This window comes from Camelus bactrianus, chromosome 10, assembly GCF_048773025.1.
Source record: "Camelus bactrianus isolate YW-2024 breed Bactrian camel chromosome 10, ASM4877302v1, whole genome shotgun sequence".
Lineage (NCBI taxonomy): Eukaryota > Metazoa > Chordata > Mammalia > Artiodactyla > Camelidae > Camelus > Camelus bactrianus.
Genome location: NC_133548.1, coordinates 60,486,025 through 60,508,135, shown reverse-complemented (window position 1 = coordinate 60,508,135; position 22,111 = coordinate 60,486,025). Strand labels below are relative to the sequence as shown.

General features: G+C 37.0%; 1 protein-coding gene across 5 annotated transcripts in view; it reads left to right on the top strand.

The window, feature by feature from the left end:
* Positions 1-22,111, top strand: part of NOX4 (NADPH oxidase 4) — a 134,173-nt gene that overhangs the window by 24,475 nt on the left and 87,587 nt on the right. For all 5 annotated transcript variants that reach the window (XM_045509000.2, XM_045509001.2, XM_010973374.3 and 2 more), the window contains 5 exons: positions 251-335; positions 4,331-4,428; positions 8,244-8,271; positions 14,447-14,519; positions 18,927-19,007. In XM_045509000.2, the coding sequence (XP_045364956.2) occupies positions 251-335; positions 4,331-4,428; positions 8,244-8,271; positions 14,447-14,519; positions 18,927-19,007 (365 nt within the window). The remainder of the gene's footprint in view (positions 1-250; positions 336-4,330; positions 4,429-8,243; positions 8,272-14,446; positions 14,520-18,926; positions 19,008-22,111) is intronic.

The following is a 22,111-nucleotide window of genomic DNA, read 5'->3' as shown; positions in this document are numbered from 1 at the left end:
AACAGTATAGGATCACAGTGTAGTCTACGTGCTGTAACATTTTTACCTAATAATATATCTTATACATCTTTCCATATCAAGGATAAGCCTTCTCACGTTCTCTTGAATGGTATGCGTGTTCCATTGGCTGGACTGATTGTTATTCATCCCACCAATTTTTAGTTGATGGGTCTCTGCCGTATTTCCAAAGCATCATGGATGTATTTTATTTGTTGCATCACTTTTATCACATTAAATGATTTTTATTTAGGTCCCGAGCAGGAGAACCAGAAGATTGTTGGACAAAAGCAGGACATTCCACATAACCTGTGGTGTTACTATCTGTATTTTCTCAGGTAAGAAAACCAATTGAAGATGTTAAGTATTATGTTAGAATAACATTTTATGAATGGCATTTTGACTGTTCTATAAATTATTTACTGTCACCAACTTGTGGTTTTCTTCTTTTTCTTAATTTTCTCTTCCATGTGTGTAAAGAGATTTCCCTAGTGGCACTACAGAGAATGTGTGTCATGTGTATAACATTATAATGTGCAAAATTGGGCTGCCAGGCTGGTACTTGATTGTTTTTTAAAAGTAAGTGATTTCATTTAGAAAGATGGGAAGGAGACCAAAAGATTTTAACCTCTAAAAGTAATAATATGATGGGAGTTTAAACGCATGAAAACTTGAATGCAAAATTTGCACTTATAGAATATGAATCCATCCAAAATTATATTTGTTAAATGTTTCTTTGATATTAATACTTGGGTAGAAGAACAAATGTCAAAAATCTGTGGAAATTGATCCTGCTTAATTCCAAGGTAAAAGTGATATATATATCAAGTGATAATCTTTTGGTTTTTAAGAGTCATTTTTAAAATAAATTTTTATCCTGAGCATTTATATTATACTTTTTCAATTTTTGAAACAGAAAGTAATAAACATACTGATTAAGTCCACGGATGCTGGAGCCGGGTTGTGTAGCTGTGTCCCCAGCTGCCCTTTTGTCTCGCTGCGAGACATACTCTCCCTGATCCTCAGTTGTTGTTGTTCTGACTGTAAAATGGGTTGACAGTGGCACCAACCCCATGGTTTTAAGACTAAAATGAGAACATGTGTGTGAAGTTCTTAGGGTAGAATTAGTTATTCTTTACAGTCTCAGGGGTTTATTAGCTCAGTGCCGTAGCACATGACATTTTCATCTGGCCGTTATTGGATAGGACCTCGCTGTCTTGGTACTGGGGATGCTTGGTCTGGGTATTTGTGCATGGCTGCTTTGATTCAGGAGTGTTTTGGTATAGCTGTTACCAAGAAATCATTAAACCTTCAGCTTTTTAAAAATTGCTACATATTGTTGAAACAGGCATCTTTTCCCGGTGTTTTGTCCCTGGACATCTTCCCATTGGTAGTTCCCACCTCTGGAAGTGAGAGAAGGGGAGAGGCTCAGGGGTGGGATTAAGACTCCAATATAATTCAAGGCTGAGGATGGAGTCAGAGTCCAGGATGAGATGAGGACCAAGGGTGTTAAGGGTTAGGGTTGGATTAGGGCTCAAGAGAGTGAAAGGTCAAAAATGGAGGAGGATCAGGAAACATTGGCACGTTCATAGCTTGATTTGTTCTAAGCTGTAGTTGTGTCCAAATATTCCTTTCAGTTGGGGAAAAGACTGAGATGGTGCAGGGTATTGCCATGAATGGGTACGTGTTCCAGAGGGTTTGAATTCTGCCACTCACTAGGGGTCTGACTTTAGCTAAGTTGTCTTTCTTAACCTTAGTTTTCTTATCTGTAAAATGGGACAACTTTACCTACTTCATTGTTTTGAGAATTAAATGAGAAAATCCATGCAAATTGCATTGTTTTCTCTCTGCTGCTTAAAATTAGGAGCCTTGAATTCTTTTAACCTAAAAAGGCTTTTAAAGAAGGTGAATGAATGTGTCCCTTAAGGCTATATCTCCTCCAGCTGTTAGCTAGGGCTTTTTTTCAGGAGAATTCAGAAAAAATGTCAATTCCTCTAAGGATGCCTTTGCACTTTTGAGCCATAAAATATGCAGTTAACATATAAATCTTTAAAATGAAAGGATCTTTTTCCTGTAGATGTTAGAAGTGCTGAAGATACAGGACACGGGCAGTTTTGCTTCAGTAATGTTTTGTACCTGGGCCACAGGTACCCTGTGTTTGTGTCTTTGGAGCCCTGTCCTTGCTTGTTAGATAACTGACTTTCAGCTTCCTTTCCATTTTGATGGGACCCTTGTCCCTCCTCTAATTTGGTCACTGATGGGATTTTATAAATCCTTGAAATAGCTTTCAGTTTATTTAGCTTTCCAGCCCTTCTTTCTCGCTTTCCTTTGTCTTTGTGAGTAATTCAGAGCTCTTGGCCTGTCCACATACACCTCGCATGCTAGGTGGGAGGAGCTGAAGAGGTTTCTAGTTTCCAAGCCATGTCTTCCTTTGAATCACAATGCTCCATCTATTTGTGTAAATTATAACGGTTTAGTAAGCAATTTTCAGTCACTTATTTAAGTCTCTTCTGTTATCATCATTTTGCAGAGAAGTAAACTGAGTCATTCGTAGGCAAGCAACGTGGTCAAGAAAAGAGCTTTCTAAGTATTGTTCTTTTGAATACATTGTAATGTGTCGTGTTGTTTTGTTTTGTTTTAAACTGAAGTATAGTCAGTTATAATGTGTCAGTTTCTGGTGTAAAGCATAATGTTTCAGTCATAAGTAACGTGCTGTTAATTCAAATCTTTTTTCACCTACAAGGAAAGTTGGGATGGGAGGAGGGTATGATAGTCCAACACAAAAGGTCATTTGCTTCTTAATATGCAGCCTTTTCAAGAGACTTTTCTTTCCCCTGACCATGCTGAAATGAATTTGTCTTCAACTCTCTCGTGATTTCCAGACACTTTTATTTCTGGTCTAAGCTCTGAGTCAACTGACCACTCTTGGCTGTGCCATTGTGGGTAGGTTATTAAGTGGTGATTAGTAGTCTCCTGAGTCTTTGTCCCATCAGGTGGTTACCAACACTTTTGCTATTGGCCGTAGAGACTGTGATTTGAATCTGTGGATTGTGAAAAATTTCACCTGGTTAAAAGCCTTTTAGCAGGCCTGTATTTTAGGCTGAGTGTCAGTGATGTATACAAAATATGTAACTGGTTTAGAGCTATGGGAGAAGCAAAAGATGTGGAAAATCTAAAATCTGCCAGCCCCCCTTATCCACGTGGGACACTTTCCAAGATCCCCAGTGGCTGCCTGAAACCAAGGATAGTCCCCAATCCTATACATACTGTGTTTTTTCCTATACAAACACAACTATGATAAAGTTTAATTTATAAATTAGGCACAGTTAGAGGTTAACAACAGTTACTACTAATAAAATATAACAGTTGTAACAATATACTGTAATAAAAGTTACATGAATATGGTCCCTCTTCTCTCTCAAAATATCTCATTGTACAAAATGATTTTCAATTTTAACTAAACATGTACTGTGGACGGTGACTTCTGCAGTTTGCGGTGCAACAGCAAAGCAGGTGAAAATTTCTTTTTTTCTTCACAATTTCGCAGATAGAAGATTCATTCTTCCCATAGATCACAGCAACCTTGACACAGGAGGTTTTTTCTTTCCTTGCTAAGTTGAGAACTTTCATCTGTTCCCTTAAGGGAAGCACTTTATGGCCTCTTTGGCATATCTGAAATGCCAGCATCACTATTCTTGCCGTTTGGGGCCATTCTTAAGTCAAAGAAGGGCCACTTGATCACAGGCACTGGGTTCCCTCGGACGGCTGATCTGATAACCCAGCCGGTTAGTAAGTGACTAACGGGTGAGATGGGCTGGACAAAGGATGATTCATGTCCCAGGTGGGATGGAGAGGGACGGCTGGGGATTTCATCACACCCAGCACAGCATGCAATTTAAAACTTATAAACTACTTATTTCTTGAATTTTCTGTTGACTATTTTCAGACTGCTGTTGGCTGCAGGTAGCTGAAACTGCAGTAAAATGGAACCGTGGATAAGGGAGGACTACTGTATGCGGGAATAAATAGATGCCCGTATTATTATACACAGACGTGTGTGCCTGTGTGTCAGTGTGTGTGTTTCTGACTCTGACTTACTAGGGCTCTCTTATTCCAGCCTTTGAAACTCCTTTCCCTTTACATGATTCTAATACCAGAACTGTCTATAATTAAGAGTCTTTGTGCTTTTAAAACTTCTCTTTTAATCGAACATTTTATTGCTCTTAGAGCTGTCAAAGTTCAACCCTGTTTATTTGCTGAAGGAGAGGAAGTGACTCCTCTTCCCAGAGCATATGTGAAAATCTCACTGACCCCCACCGGTGTGATTGTGCAGGTGTGCACGTGGCCGCCCACCTGGTGAATGCCCTCCACTTCTCAGTGAACTACCGGGAGGATTTCGCTGAGCTGAACGCAGCGAGACACCGAGATGAGGTGGGTGGCCGCTGTCTTCTCATTTCCCTTTCACTTGTCGTGAGATGACTAATGAGGGTCTGTGATTTTCACAGAAAATTTGCACCTTGTGGCTCCTTTCAAATGCTTTTAAAATGCACTTGTCAAGCTGAGTTTTATTCCTTTTCAATAAAAAATATAGGTAATTACTATTTCACAGTCTCTCCTGCCGAAAATGAAAGTTCGGAGAGTGTCTACTTTTTATGTTTTGTGGCATTCAGATGGCTGCCACTCAGGTCTGCCTGCTGCGTCCAACAGCCTTTGTCTAGTTGCTGTCACTCAGCGGAGGCTGGCGGCAGTACCATGACAGGGGGAGAATCCTTCAGTAATTCAGATGCTGTGCGTGTGGGAAAAAGGGCAGAAAAGAAGGTTGATGATTTGAGGGTCCTGGACCATTGGTTGATTTGCCTTAAAAATATAATTGAGTTTTAATGCTTCACACTCTTAGTTTGTTTTTATTCATTTTTTTATTTTTTGAGGGTTAATTAGGTTTAATTTAGTTTTTAATGGCGCTACTGGAGATTGAACCTGGGACACACACTCTACCACTGAGCTGTACCCTCCCCACTTTAGTTTATTTTTAAGCCTTAACAATAGGTGACCTTGAGCTGAGTTCTGTGGCGGGTAGTATCTGATGTAGGGGTGCTTTTCTCCATGTGGAGCTGCCCATGAAATGAACTGATACGGGCAGGCGGCCGGGCCGGAGCCCTGTGGCCACACGTGCACAGCCCTGGTTAGGCCTCTGTTGCTCCGCGCTGCCATCAGGTCCTCAGGCTGCCTTTCGTTCCCACAGCCAAGACTGCGTCAACCCCGAAATGTTCGGTGTCCCCTGTGATCAGAACCCCACCCTGTTCTGCTGAGTCTGGTAGTGACTTACCAGACTGTTCCCTGTCCTCCCCACTGTTTTCCCCTTACATGTCACCAGAATTATTAGAGTAACACTGCTGTGATCATGTGCTTGACCTCCCTCCCGAGACAGAACAGAAGTCAGGGTAACAACAAACAAATAAATCACGAAACCAAAATAATGAGCAGCCCTGGATAAATCCCTTGACTCCCCTAGTGTTTTTTAAAACACCAGTGTGACCTCACTGATCTGAGTGGGAGCCAGGCATTAATATTTTTAAAAAGCTCACAGGTGATTGTGGAGTGCCCACAGCACTAGGAGCCACGGAGAAGTCCAGCTCCTGAGCATGCCAGTGGAAGCTCCTCGCATGCAGTGATTTCAGACCAGAGTCACCGCTCTCCCTGTCTCCCACTGCTGCCCGCATCCCTCTGCCCTCCTCTGCCCGCATCCCATGGGTTACTTGTGTATCACTCCTGCCATGCAGTTTCCTTTTGTACCTTTTCCTTCTTTGCTTCTCTCTTTTGTTTTATAATTCACAACTTCAACAACTATGATAATTTTATTATTTTAGTGTAATATACTTTTGCTTAATTTCCAGTTTTTTAGTCATTTTAGAGGTTTTAGTCATTAAATTTATTTCACTTTAAAAGAGGTATATGCTCCATATAAAGTATTTTAAAACTCCCAAGTAATGAAAAGTGCATCTTCTCTTCCGAAAATAGCCAGTTAATAATTTGATGCTTTCTTGTAAGAGATCTTTTTCTCTTTTTTAGTTGAAATGTAGTCAGTTTACAATGTATGTAAGTTACTGGTGTACAGCATAATGTTTCAGTCATATATATATATATATATATATATATATATATATATATATATATATACACACACACACATATATTCCTTTTCATATTCTTTTTCATTATAGTTTACTACAAGATATTGAATATAGTTCCCTGTGCTTTACAGTAGAAACTTTTTGTTTATCTATTTTATATATAGTAGGTAGTATCTGCAAATCTCGAAATCCCAATTTATCCCTTCCTACCCCTCTTCCCTTGCCGGTAACCATAAGTTTGTTTTCTATGTCTTTGAGCCTGTTTCTGTTTTTCTTGTAAGATATTTGAGTGGTATTTTATGATACGTATTCCTCAGCAATCTACTTGTTTCCATAAATATATGTATTATGACTTGCTGTATCGGAAATTACACACCTATCTCATCTTCTTCACATGAATGCACCATAATTTATTTTTAGTCTTTTCCTTATTCACAGATGTTTTGCTTGATTCCAGGTTTTTGTCATCAACTACGTGCCAATACATTTTTTTTTGTACACTTCTGCCAAGCAAATTCATAGAAATAGAATTTTGGTTTCAAAGGTACCACATTTTTAGTGTCGATTGACGAATTGCCTTCCAAAAAGGCTTCACCAATTGACACCAAGTTTATCAGAATACTTATTTCTATACCTCATTTGTTTTTTAAAAAAGTGTTGCCCATCTGATGAATGAAAAATGGTAACCGTTTTAATTTACATCTTCCTTTCTTTCCTTCCTTCCTTTCTTCCTTCCCATTTTTCCCCCACCCTCTCTTCTTTCTTTTAATAAATGTTTTTGAACACCTGGTAGGTGTCAGGCCATGTGCTAGATGAAGAAGATGAAAAGTTACACACACACACACACACACACACACACAGGTATTACATACACAAACAGTCAAATTCTTCTGTGAATTGCATTGGAAAATATGGGTTTGTGCCATGCATCTTATTGTTCTTGCTTTCTGCTTTCACTCTGCCTTCTCCAGATTTCCAGGGTCCCCTCCATCCTTCAGTTTGTGGTGGTAGTGCATTCATGATGGCCTCGTTCAGTCTGCCTCGTCTTGTCATCTGCAAAACAGTCTCTTACTCCTACATTCCTTCTTCATTCCCTGGCAGTATTAATTGTTCCATCTTCTGAGTTTCCATAGCTATTTATTCATGTTTCTGGTATTACCACTTTGTTCAGCCCATCTCGTGTTTTTCCCAGTTGTTTATATATTAGGTTACTCTAGATTACCCTTTAGTCATGTTTGTAACCCCAGGGGTAGAAGTCACTTGACCCAAGCTGGATGAGGAGCTATCCTTGGGCACTGGATCCTTATTCAAGACCCCTGAAATGGTGTCATCTAAAAGCGTTCCTACTTTGTAAATACCCTGGCCTGACCCCACATTCAATGGAGGCCTAAGGAAAGAAATTCAGAAGTTGTGCAATATTAGGCACCCTTAGGATGAAAAAATACTCCACAGATCTACCGGGAATTGATCTAAGTTTTCCAGAAGATGGGAAGGGAGTTGACTTCAGTCTATTACACCACAAGGATGTAGTTTAAAGGAAATATTACAATAATAATATTAATGTTTTGTATTTCTGAATAGCAAGGACCCAGCCTCCTTATTTGAATATCATCACTGCTTTTCACAGTAGCATTTGAAACATTTTAGTTCTCAGCTAGTATCCTTTGTATTGAGTTTACAAACCATCCCTGGGTGTTTTATCACTTTTGATTCTCACTGTTCTGATACCTTGTAGGTACAGTTTGGCAATTGTGGTAGACAGAGTATATATTAATGTTTCCATATTATAGCCAAAGATACTGAATCTCAAAATGATCAAAAGATGGGCTTCAGGCCACTGCCACTAGCTTATAATTAACCATTAAGATGAAAGCTTAGGCCTCTGACTCCTCATCTAGTATTCTTCCTTTTTCAGATGAATAAATTTCTTGGAATTAAATTTTGTACATGTTAAAATCTCCTCTAGCATCATAAAACAGTATGAAACACAATTGAGTCCCTCTTGTTTCCATGGGGAGAACAGTATCTTACATACTTAATACATGGCTCTTACCTCTCACAGACTGTAGAACCTCATGTTATCAATGTTTTATTTTATCTTTTCCTTTTTCTCAGGATCCTAGAAAACTTCTCTTCACAACTGGTAAGTTGTTGTTCATTGCTCCTTCTGAAGATTCAGGAAAATCTTCGAAAATAAGCATCACCAAATCACACAGCGTTTAGATGTACGTTAAAATACAACACCTGGAAAATCTGCATATCCGAACAAATGATTCAGAGCTCAAGCATAAATGAATGAAATGAAAACAGGGACAGGGCAGACAGTCGGGGTTCAAGTGAGTAAAGAGTAAAAGTAAGCAAATGCATTTGCCTTTCGTATATTCTTTCAATGAACTAACATAGTGCCATATGCTGATTGAGGACCTACTGTGTGCCCACTGCTGTGGCAAGTGCTACTGGCGATCATACACATGAAATAGATTTCTGTCCTCAAGGTGTTGGAAAGAAGCACCGAACACTCTTGAGTATCAATGTAGTTCTTATAATTCAGGAATTTAGTAGGATGTTTTGTGATCTTAAAACCTGTAACAAAAGGGGAGGAACAGTCATTAAAATACATTATTTTTCTTGAAATTTCAGTGCCTCCATTTTCATTTGTAATTTGTTTTTCCTTCTCAAGCATATTGTCCGTGAAATCTCAGTCTAGACTGTTAATTTGTTAAAGCACATTTGAACATCTCAAAAATTTGCCCTGATGTTAATACAGTTCTTACGAATTTCTTTCTCTTTCTCAACTTTACATTTATAATGGTGAAAAGAAAACTGTATTTTGGGGGTTTATAGCATATATTTCAGGGACAAGGACCATTGTGTAATTGAGATGGTCTATCATAAAGGCTTGACTCTAACACCTTATTAAGGACCATTGTTTTTCTTTTGAATCAATTTTATGATGAAAAATAACAATGATTCAGGTGTTTCCCCCCTCTGTGTCACAAGTATGTATTTAGATTTATAATATTTGCATTTTCTGCCTGTAGATATATGATATTTGCCATTTGCAAAGTACACATTTCACAGTTTTCTCTTTAGGAACGCAATTTAGTTTTGTTTACAACTTTTCTCATTGAAAACATGTTTTTGGTTTAAGCCTGAAGAATTGGATGAGAAGTAGAAGGGAGAAAAAGCAGAAAAACAAAACCTCATGGAAGAATCAATGTATTTTGGGGGTCACAGAGAAATAAACAAGGAATTTGTTTTATTGTTATCTTCTATAGCACAGAGTATAGTTGAAGCCTTGGAACATTTGAAATGCTTTAAAATGTTTAGTTTACAAATATATAAAAGGATTTCTTATATAACAAAGATATTACATTAAGGAATTTAGTATAATGAATCCTTTTCTTATAAGCAAGTGATCTGTCCACTTAGCATGAAATACCATCATCCCGTGTCCCATCCCAGAGGGTGCCACGCGTGTGCTGGGCTAAGTAGAGATGACACGTAACAACACAGATTCCTGGTTCCGTCCTAGAGAGAGTCCAGGATGCGACCTGGCAATGTGTTTCATTAACCTTCTTACTACTGTTTTACCCTTACTGAGCATCTCATTAAGCTCTTGAGCATCACTTTTCACACTGCCTACCTTTTGCCGACTCTCTTAGCCTACTTTCTTTTTTCCCCAGTCAACTCCTGCTCATCTTTTAAGCCTCAGCTGACATGCCCCATTATGCACAAATTCTTCCCTAATTCTGCTAGGCAGAGCCAGTCTCTTCTTAGCCTGGGTCCCTAGAGATACATAGTAAAAATACTATGAATAATTTATTTTCTTACATTTACTGTGTTTTCCACTTGAAAGTGAGCTTTTCCAGGACGGAACAGGGCTGCCTCTAGGGCGCGCAGAGAAAATATTTTGTGTGTGCTTTCTGTCAATACAAACAACTTGAATTACAAAATCAGCATGTCAGCATCATTTTCGTGGCCCAGTTCGATAAAATTTCATGAAAGAAATATTATGCTGGCCATCAGGAGTCATCTACTTCCCAGGTCATCGGCCTGGAACACAAGGCTCCCTACGTATGATTCGAGAGCTCCCAGGGCATCTGGTAGACCCTGCTGAATAGCAGCAGGTGAGAGAGCAAAGTGGAATCTAAGGATGGTAATAGGATGAGTGACACTGTCTTCTGTGGATACCCTTAATCCAGCTTTGTGTTATGACTACATCTCTGCCTAAAACTATTTCATAGCTATCTTTAAATATTGTCAGGCACAACACCTTGGAAAAACAAAGTTCCTGATGAAGGAATATATGCGTTTTTAGCTGTTTCAGTGGTAAAGAATATTTTCTATTAGTTTATATATTTCTTGGATTTTAGTTTGTGTAATGTTACATAGAATCTTCTCCCTCTCTGTCTTTAAAAGTGTTTCAGTGTAACCTAGAACTGAGAAGTTAAGGTCATCCTGTAGAAAACAAAGCCTGTGGCCCCACAAGTGACATAAAATATGGATTTAGACCCACTAAATAAGAAATGTTAAAACATTCCAATTAAGAATTCATGATGTAAAATAAGTTTAATAGTATGCATCTCCAGATTTGGTAGTACCTTGCATGATGAGAATAAAATGCACAATATTCCATATCAATTAGAAAACCCCTCAAAACCAAACACAATTATGTTGGTAAAAACAGGATAATGAATACAAGATGTATCTCTGACCACGTCTGAGTATGGATGAAAATGATCTCTCAGGTTCATCTAAAAATGGCAGTATAGCACAATCATTCATTTTAAGGGCTACTAATTAATTAACCTAACATGCATAGATTAAAGGCATTAATAATAAACATAACAAGCATGTTTTTTTTCCCCAAGGAAACAAGTATAGGTTTGGAGAGTTCACAGTGTACTTCACTTTGGCGAGTAACTCTTCCCAGTGAACTTAGACTGGCCCAATAACTTCTAACCTGTGCTTCCTGACTCCTGGGATATGTGCAGCGTTAGAGGCTAATCTATTGGGACTTAGCTGAGCTGTCATCCAAGTCTGGGTTAGGATGCCCTTTGATGTACCTCAGAAACACGCAAAGCTTCACTCTCTTTTAGTGCTTAATGCCCTGTGTTACAATTGCCTGCTTATCCTGTCTCCCACACTGGACTGGGATTTCTTTTAGACCAGGATTCTTTTTTTTTTTCTCTAGCACTTAACAGTACACTACATATGCCCAGAAAATATTCACTGAACAGATAAAAATCATTTGTTTGTAAACTCTACTACTGGTTGCATGGATTTTCTCTGCAACATCCCAGACAATTGGTTGGCCAGCCTATGCTTGTTTAATTCCAGTGACAGGAAATCATAGCTTCTTAAGTTACCTACCCCACTCCTTTTTTTGGACCACTCTAATTGTAATAGTGTTTTCTTGTCATTGCTAATTATGAGTAAGTTTTTCTTCTTCATTGATCTGAAGTCTATTACTTTATGAAGTACAAGCCCTGGTCTTTTTATACTTCTGGGAGATAGGAAGGAAAAATGAATTCTTGAGATGAAAGATAACTTCATAAATCTGAAAGAAGAGTAAAAAACATTGACTTGATTCTTCTTAGTTTGCAGATGAGATTCAGTGAGACTGGGGTAACAGGACCATAATTCCAGAATGTACATACATACCCCAGGCTGCCTGGGGCTTCTCCTTCATCTTGAATTCACATGACTGAGGTCAACTGTTCACCCTCTGAGTCTCTGCAGTATGTTTTCTGTGTTCTGCTCTAAAAGGAGTGCTCTAGTTAAATGTTTGAGGAAATATCTGCTCAAATTTAAACTGGCTTCTTGACTTTAGTACTTCTCAGAAACTTTACATTAATGTGCCCTGTGACTCTTCAAGGAGTGGTTACAGCATTTTTGAGTAATAGAAATTGACAGGCATTCACATTCAAATAACACCCTTTGGAAATTATGCCTCTGTTCTAAACATATTCCGTTTTCTCATGTGTCCTTCTGATGAAGTGATTTGCAGACAGTCCATAACTAATCTTGGCATGTTCAGGACTACATAGGGAACCTTGTATGTAGACACAATAGACATTAGTGAGGCCTCAATAAAATTGCTTGAAAGGCCTCTCCAACCGCAAATTCCACATTAGAGAGCCATCTGGGGTTCTACCGTTTATTTATTCATTTGGTCAAATAAAGATTTTTTTTTTGATTACTTGAAGCCAGAGAGACAGACCTCCTTTTTTTTTTTCCTTTTTCAAATTTATTGAGTTCTAATTGAAGTACTCTAGATGATACATATGCAAAGCATGCTGTTTGATTGGTTTTGACATGTGTATACACCTGTGAAACCATGATCAAAATCAAGATAACAAATATGTCCTTCATTCTCAAAAGTTTCTTTGCACCCCTTTGTAATGCATCCTGCCCTCTGCCCCTCCTAGCTACGAATCTGCTTTCTATCACTGAAGAATGCTTGGAATTTTCTAGAAGGTTGAATAAAAGGAATCCTAGAGCTTGTATTCTCTTGGGGTTTTTTTTTGGGAGTGGTCTGGCTTTTTTCACTCAGTGTAATAATTTTGTGATTCATCTGTGCTGTCACATATCTGTGCAGTATCTATCAACAGTTCATTTTTTAAAAAAAACTACTGATTAATTTTCCGGGTACAGATAATACCATGACTGTTTATCCACTCATCTGTTGATGGAGATTTGAATTGTTTACAGGCCTTGAGTATGACAAATGAAGTGGCTCTGAACTTTGTTGAACAAGTCTTTGTGTGTGGTTATATATTTGTAGTTTTTGGGGGGTAAGTACTTGTGAGTGGAAAGGCTTGGTCATTCTGTAGGCTTTGGTCATGCTGTTCTTTCTAAAGAGTGTTTTTCTAGGCTATTCGTCCTTTAGTGTGAGCTCATGTGGTTATCATGCTCTTCTGTTGCCCCTAGGAAGTGAGGACTCACCTGGGGCAATGGGGAAGGCGATGGGAAAGGGAGTCCCCTATGAAAGACGTGTAGAGAAGCGATGATGTGGACAGGCACATCAGGGAAAGGCAGATTGTGTTAGGCTTCCAATCTGTGTATGAGGAAGAGTGAAGAGGAGAGTGCGCAGTGTTAAGTGTCCAAAGACCAACTCCCTCATTTCTCATGTGGCCCTTTGCAAGTGGAAGCTTGTTTCTACCGCACTGAGCTTTCTAACGCTATTTTCCGACGATGCTAAACAGTCTGTAATCCTAGTGATGCATTTATTGCTTTTATATCCTGCCCAGCTTGTCTGCTTCTGCTAGTGGCTTACAGTCCATGACGGCCCTCCTGTCTCATAGGTGGTTCCTTGGCAGGAAGAGGATTCGGGAGGTGTCTGCACTTTTGGAGACAGAATTGTTTCAGTAGTTTTTCTACATAGATTTAGGAGGAATCTCTCAGCAAGGGCATTGAGAACTTACAGTTGCTTATGTGATTGTAAGAGTAAGTAAAGGTAACTTACAGACGGCATTTTGTTTGGTTGTAATAAGATAATAAGAAATGAGACTTGTAATTTTCATTCTTTCTGATGGAGCACATCACCTGTTCATTGTGGACATGCTCTATGAGCCAATGCTGGATTTGTAGCAATGTGTCATGTCAGGATGAATTTTGAAAATCGACATGTTTGTATATTTTCTTTTTTAAGAAATGAGTGTTATGTTGTATCAGAAGCCCTGATTTCAATGTGTTTTCCACACTAAGGAAACAGATTTGCCAGCCTACTTTAAACATCAGCGCTGTAACTTTTTTTTTCTTGAAATTGACCATTTCTCGTTCTACATTTGAAGTTGTGGTTTTGAGAAAGCTTTAGGTTCTGTTTATTTTTATCTTTAAAATTATTCTAGACAGTGAAGCTCAAAAGAAATGCTTTGAAATTGAAACTGAAGGAGCTACTAGCTCCAAAGGGGTTGGGAGTTGGGAGGCGGAGAGTAAGGAGGTTTTAGTAGAGAAACCAGAACAACAAGGATATCAAGTGTCAGCCCTGTCCCATTGTATTAATTATCGACATTTGGTACCATATGTCCCTGTAGAAGTTTGCATATAGTCACCATCTGAGTGGAATATTTGAAAATAACAAAAATGGACTCTTGGGTTAAAGGTGGAATAGACTCAGCTGTGTCTTAAGTACCTTGAAACTAGTGCTAATTAAAGAGTTTTTCTTGAGAGGGAGCATACAAGGAGATCCACGATTTGAATCGGGCTTCCCACAGAGCGACATAGTGCTTTGAATTTTAAGGTAATAATTTTTTGTACTTCTTTCCCCCAGTGTGACCTAAGTTAACACGTACTTATGTACGTTTTTGTAGTTCCTGGCCTGACAGGCGTCTGCATGGTGTTGGTGCTATTTCTGATGATGACAGCTTCAACATACGCGATACGGTGAGTTTCCGACATTATTTCGCTATTTCTTGGTCAGATTATTTAAATTTCCTTCAGGTTATCTTCATTTTCATATGTAGAAAAAGTCCTGAGTAACCAGAGCACTTAGCCAAGGCAATATTCTCATTAATGGACTGTCCTGTGTAACTAAGAGGGAAGTAGAGGCATTTCTGTATATTTCCTGTTTTTGAAACATCTTTTAGTCACATGTTCTGGGTTGTAAGGAATTGGGTACGGAGATGTTCTGACGACTGGGGAAATCTGAGTTCTTCAGGGTCCTCCTTCTGAAGGATCCTGTGTCTCCGTGAGACACGAGATTGAATTCATCATGGATGCACAGGAATGTATCATTTAAAATATCTTATAACACATTTCCTGATATGAGTTTGTTTTGCTGTGATTTAATGTGGTATATTCTAAACAAAGCTTTGGAAGCCTGGTTAGTTGACATCCGCTAAAGTAACCTTCCCATTCATTCTTCCAGCTAAGAGATTTTGAGCAATTGCATATATATAATTTCACGAGCACATTCACGTGTTCTTTCTGATGGCCCCATTCTAGTTTTCTTAATATTTTAGAGTGTGTTAGATTTCTGGTCAAACATTTTGGTTAAGAAAGCAAAAAGTATATAATGTGTTTAATCTTCAAAAGTCTTCAATCGTCTAATTGCTGAGATGTGAAATTTAATGAACACACACACACACATGCTTGGAAAATATTGCCCAACAACACATTCAAATGAGTCTATCCTGGGACTTCTGAACACATCTGTGCACACGTAAACCCACTAAAACCTCCCACATAAACCCACCATTCAGACGTTAACATCGTAAACTTTCCAGTGTTTATGTTTACAAACTTACTCCTTTTTTCTCTAACTCACTCATTTTTCATCTCCTACCTCCACCAAAATCATTCTTTCTCTCCCTTTCACACTCCTGATCTTTCTCTTCACAAATCTCTGTTTTACCAAAATAGGATAATATTATACATACTATTTTAAATCTGCTTTTTACTTAAATCTGTTAGGAACATTTTTCACGTTCATAAATGTTTCTCTATCATTCTCTTTACTTACAGCACAGCATGTCACCATGTAGTTACACATTCCTTTTCCAGTCCCCTATTATTGGATTATTAGGTTGTTTCCATTTTTTTCAGTATCTCAGTTCTGAAACGAACATCCTAATCCATCTGTCTTTGCATACTTTTTCAATTATATCCTAAGGCAAAATACCTAGATGTGGAATGACTGGGTCAAGTGATAAGAATACTTTTGAGGCTTTTCTTAAGAATTAATAATCATCTTACAGAGAGGTAAATTTCTAACATCAATCATGAAGGTGCGCATTTGATGGGAAGAAGATTTTATTTTGGTTAGGTAAAGCATTCATAAAAAATATTTACTTTTTCAGCTTTAGGAGTTCTTAAAGGAAAAGTAGAGCATCTGACATTTATTTACAAGACTGAAGATATATGCATGTTCTGCATCTAGAAAAATTATTAGTTGAGAGAGAATTCTGAAAAATAGAATAGAATCTGTTCTCAACTGGACCATTACATTAGTGCTCATAAACAATTCAGTGAACTTCTCTCATCTTCAGGGTTTGTGTGTGTGTGTGTGTGTGTGTGTGTGTGTGTGTGTGTGTGTTTGTTTAAAGGAGATTATAAAGCCAACTCTGCTTTTTCCTCTAAGCTTTATTGTGAGAATCATGGCATTCTTAAATGGATCATGGAGATAACCTTCTTCTACCTTTTTCCTTGCCAGTGAGGAATAAAGTATTATAATGAAAAATTAAGGGAATAAATATGACTAGTGTTTGATCTGCTATTTGAATGTAGTCTAGTAATTCAATGATGGTTCAACATAGGTCAATCTGTAAAAGTAAGTAATACATTTTAATAACAGATGACAGGAATACAAACATATTTTCATCTCAATAAATTTTAAAATGACAGTTATTAAATCTGAATTCTAATTCTGGATTAGAATAATCAGAGGAAACAAAGAATTAATATCCTGAATAGAATGAAAAAGGTAATAAAGCCAGAACTGAGATCATACTAGTGAAACATGAGATACATTTCTAAGAAAATTATGAATATGAAAAAGCCAAAGTGATATTTTTAATTTCACCGTAATTTATATATGGTAAGAAATGAAACATTTAAAATTATTAGAAAGAATAAAACAACAAATTATCATTATTTCCAGACAGACAGATATAATTGTGTAGCCAGAAAATCCAAGAGAATTGTGGAAAAAATTAGTGTTATACCAAATAAAAGAGTTGCAATAGGTAAATGAGTACAAAACAAAGAATAAAAAATTGCTCTTATGTAAGAGCTATTATTAGTTTGAAAATTTAATAAAATACAAAAGCTACCATTCACAATTGCAACAAAGACATAAAATATCTAGCCATAAACTTAAAAAACTAGGTGGAAGCAATATAGAAAAAAACTACAGAACTTCACTGAGAGAAATAAGTGGTTTTGAATAAAGATTGTATACTGCAAAGATGGAATTCTTCCCCAGTGATTTTATAGGTTTGTTGCAATTCCAATCAAAATCCAAGATAGGTTATTTTGTTTGTTTTTTGAAGTTAGCAGAGCAATTCTGAAGTTCACCTGAAAAATCATCTAAGTACATGTTCCAAAGAGGAATAGCAGAGGGGATGTGGCTTATTAAACATTAAAATGATTATGCTTCAATAACTTAAAACAGAATAGGGGATTACTATGTTGTACACCTGACACTAATATAACTTTGTAAATCAACTATACTTCAAGGAAAAAAGAACAGAATAGGACTGACTTATAAAAATGACCAAGACATTAAACCAAATAATAGTTGTAAGGGACCTGGTTCTATGTAAGAACTTGTAAAATAATGAAGGTGTCTTTACACACTTATGAGGAAAGTAAAACTTAAGTGAGTGAAGTTCTAGATAAATTACAGGGTTAACTATAAAAAATATATATATCATTTTTAAAGATTTAGAAGAAACTTTAAGTGGATATTTATCAGCTCTTATAATGGACAAGGGAAAATATAAGAAATATTTGACTATCTAAAAATATGGAAACTAAAACTTCTGCATGTCAATACACATTATAAAAATTGACACCTAAACATGTTACTGGGAAAATTATTAAACTTACATGGAAGTAGTACATTATTAAAATTTGAATAATTAACACACGACAATTGAGAAATATACTGTAGAAAGGGTAATTATTATAAGCATTTAAGTCACGGAAGAATTATAAGTGAGTAACACACAAATGAAATAATACTCAATTCCACTTTCACAAAATACTGAAGAGTTATAAAGTGGAGTCTGGGTTTGGCGAAACAGACACCCCTACGCCATGGTCGGGTTCGTAATTGATAGAGATGTTTCAGACAGCAATGGGCAATGTGTATCAAAATCTGACGGAATATGTGCCCTTTGATGTAGTAATTCCACTGTCTAGGCATTTAGGTTCAAAAAGAGTCAGATACGTGCAAAAAGCACGTGTTACAAGGATGTTCATGACCTTGTTTATGATAGCAGAAACTATGAATGAGGTAAAGGTGAATCAGTGGGCTATTGCCTAAATCAGGGGTTCTGAAAGATTCTGGAGGTTGTATCAGAATCATCTAAGCTTTTATAAATACCTGCCCTCCAACTCCAAGATTCTCATATATGAATATCCACCCAGACATAGAAATAAAATCACTATTGGTCTTTTCATTGCTTTCAAACATCTTATAGGTTGTGTTTACTAAGCTCTTTCCTTTTCAGACTCTTTGTCCTCCCCCAGGACAACAATACAAGGTGTTATTTAAAGTTATACACTGCCCAGAAAAATAATATAACATGTTAATGAGCATTTATTTAATTTCTCTCCACTTGGGTTTCCTTTGAACTACTCTCAGAATCTGTATTGGGATAGAAACCTTAGTTGTTTTAGAAATCATTTGAAAATTGAAAATATTGATATAAAGGACAGTGGACCATTTCCTGTTCCTTAGCCTTATATCATAATAACTAAAAAAAATTTTTTTTAATTTATTTTTTTAGTGGAGGTACTGGCTACCTTGTGCATGCTAAGCAGGCACTCTACCACTCTGCTCTACCCTCCCCTTCTCAATAATAATAACTTTAAAAAATAAACACTTGGTTTTAATTTTTCATGTATTTTTGTTTGAAATACAAAGAGTCTTCAAAATGACAAAGTGTTACTCATAATTTTGTCAGTTCTCTCTGCAGTCATGTTCATACTTTCGTATTAATAGATAAATCTCAGATGAACTCAGATTTTAACTTTCAGTTGTAACATGTATTTGAAAGGATGCATGATCTTTTTAGTGAGATAGAGTATACAGTGGAACTGAAATCGAGTCCTTTGTTTTTCCAGAGTTTCTAACTATGACATCTTCTGGTACACTCATAATCTCTTCTTTGTCTTCTACATGCTGCTGATGTTACATGTTTCAGGGTAAGTTTTAAAAAAATACTTTTAAAACCACGTGTGCCTAAAAATGGGGCAATAAAAGATAAATTCGTAGAAATTTTTATAGGGAGTGGTAAAACTGTTTGGTTACTTGGAATTGAGGGTTTAGTGTCAAAATAGAAGAAATAGTTCTGTTTTCCATATCGCATGTGTTAAAAGTATAAAAGTATATTAAAACTTAAAGACAAAGTTACTTCTCCTGCCATGATGTAGTTTTTAAAGCCCCCTAGAATTCTATCCTGGTAAATTCTTAAAAGAAAATTAGTAGGAACTGAAGAACTTCAAGAAGATATTTAGTATTTGAATTTTCAGGAATTCCTTGTGTCTTGCTGCTGCAGAGTTTGTAACCATGGAGTTACTAGTTTTTAGTTTCATAAAGGCCTAGGGGCAGTAAATATTTGCAGCAAAAGCCAAAGATTTACAAGGACCAAAGACCAGGATCTGTCAGAAACACCAGAAAATCACAAAGGGGAAAAAAGATAGTATTCCAAGGTGTTACGAAGAATATATCCCAAATACTCTGAAAAGCATGTGGACCCAAACAGTGTACTCAGATGTATGGTGCTTAAAATAATTCACTGGGTTAGAGGAAGGGAATAATATATTTTTGTATAAGCATATGTCTGCATGGTCCCCGGGGAGACTTGTGGTTTTTGTCTTGACACTCACACTAACATGACACCATAGGCCATTGGCATCAGGTTCACGGTTTAGTGGAGAGATACAGGACAGCAGATGTAGATGTCACCAGGATGATGGCAGCTGCTTCTTCAGTGGGAGTCTCTCTGGTTGTTCAGGAACCATTTTCCACCTTCTCTCCCTTACCTCCCGTGCAGTAACTCAGTTTTAAGATGAGGAGACCATATGGACAGACAAGGAGTACCTTGCCTTGGGTAAGGCTCATGCTTCACAGGAACCAGCATTTTGGTAACAGTCCAAATCTCCTCCAGGGATGCCCTCAGCCCCTAGAACACACGGCATCAGGACGTTGAGGTCACTCATCATCCTCCTGGTCCAGATGCATTCCACCAATAATAAATAGTGCTGGCTGGTGACACAGCGGGCACTCCCCATTTATCCTAACCCAAAATGTTTCCAGGGAAACAGCACTGGGGGAAAGATTCAGACCTGCAGTGAATTTCTTCTTCAGTATGTTTTATAAGGTACTTTGTCAGTCCAGTAAGTCATGTACATAAATTATATATTGATTTTAAGGTACATGTTCAAGATGTTTTCCCCCCAATTTTGGAGGCCACTGGTTTATAGAACAGTATTATAACCATCTCTATCTGATGCGCTCCAGCTCAATTTGTTCTGTACCGTGGTTCTAGAATGTGTAATTGTAGAGCATTGGAAACATGGCCACATATTATAATGCCTGCTGCCAGCTGGCCATTCCTGGCACACAGGGAAGAGGGTCATAGTCAATGGCAGTTCTGGATTCTGCTCTTTTCCCTTTGTAGGTAAAACATATTCTTGTGGAGCATCAGGACACTGACAAAGCCCTTAGCAGAGAAAATCTGCTTTATATTCTGTTCTTTAAATGGCTTGTTTGCCTGTCCAGGGCTTTTATCGTAAAATGAACTATGACAGATGTGCTACTGATGATAATAGTAATTTAAAACAGTTACATGATGTGTGCTATATACCAAGCATAAATTCAGAATGATTTAGAAGCTTTATGTTATTCAAGGACTACAGTTTTATAAGGATAAATAATGTTGTTAAACCCCTTTTACAGGTGGGAAAACAAGCGTAGAGAGAAGAGAGTACATAACTTGCTAAAGCTGACTTAACTGTGGGATCCTGGATTCAAATCCTGGGATTCTGAATCAAAAATTCATTTTTTTTTTTTACTGCTAGACTCTATTTTTTTTTTTTCTTTTAGAAAGTTCTGTATTTCTAAGAATTTGGTCTTGAGATTTTTTTTTAACATTTTTTATTGATTTATAATCATTCTACAATGTTGTGTCAAATTCCAGTGTTCAGCACAATTTTTCAGTCACACATGAACATATGAGATTTTTTAAAAAGGTTAATATCTTGATTTATCTGGGATTATTCTCTCTTCCTCTCTCTCTCTAGCTGTAACAGAAGAGGGGAAAATGCAGTGATCTGTTAGCATTATTAGTTATGCATTCTTTTGCCTTTATGATGTATGAAATTAAAACTCTGAAAAAATCTGTTTCTTTGTAATTCAAAAGAGAGTTATTTTTTAAAGGTTCAGGAGTTCAAACAGACTTCTGAAGTTTAGGGAGTATTGAGTTTTTTCTCCATTTTTAGGGAAGTAAAATAAGGTATATTTAAATGTTGATTTTACTTCTGCAGAACAGGTGTCATAAACAGAAAGTAACTTTAATTTATGGAAAGAAATAACCAAAGGCATCTACAGAATGAGTTATCTATTATCAGTTATGCCAAGTGAATTAATAGTTCTCTACATGTTATTGATAAAAATGAAGAAAAGTTATTCTAACACTGAAATGAGTGTTGTACAACAAATACACAATACTGTAAGCATTCTATTAGTGTGCATTTTTCTATGAATTTTAATGTTTCATTAAGGTGTAGTTGACAAATGAAATTGTATATATTTAAAGTGTTCACTGTGATGATATAAATACGTGTTGTGATATGATTACCACAGTCAGGTGAATTAACAAATCCATTTCTTCACATAGCTATCTTTTGTTTTCCGGTGTGAGCGTTTAAAATCTACTCTCCCAGCAAATTTCAAATGTACAATACAGTACAAATAAACAGTACACGAGGATTATTAACTGTAGTCACCAGGCTGTGTATTAGATTCTCAGACCTTATTCATCTTATAACTACAAGTTTGTAACCCTAAGAAGTTTAATTTTGAGGAAAGCTACATAGATTATGCTTCTGGTGTGGAAAAAAATACGACTGACAAATCTTACAGCTTTCTCAGAATAGATCATTTCTCACAATGTTCTTTTTATTGCTGAAGGATCTATCCGTAAGTAAATGTATTGGAGTTATCACTTGTGCCAATGTTGAGGGCTTAAGCCATATCTTTACTTATGAAACACCTTGATAATTTCTTTCTCTAGCTTTTGGTTATG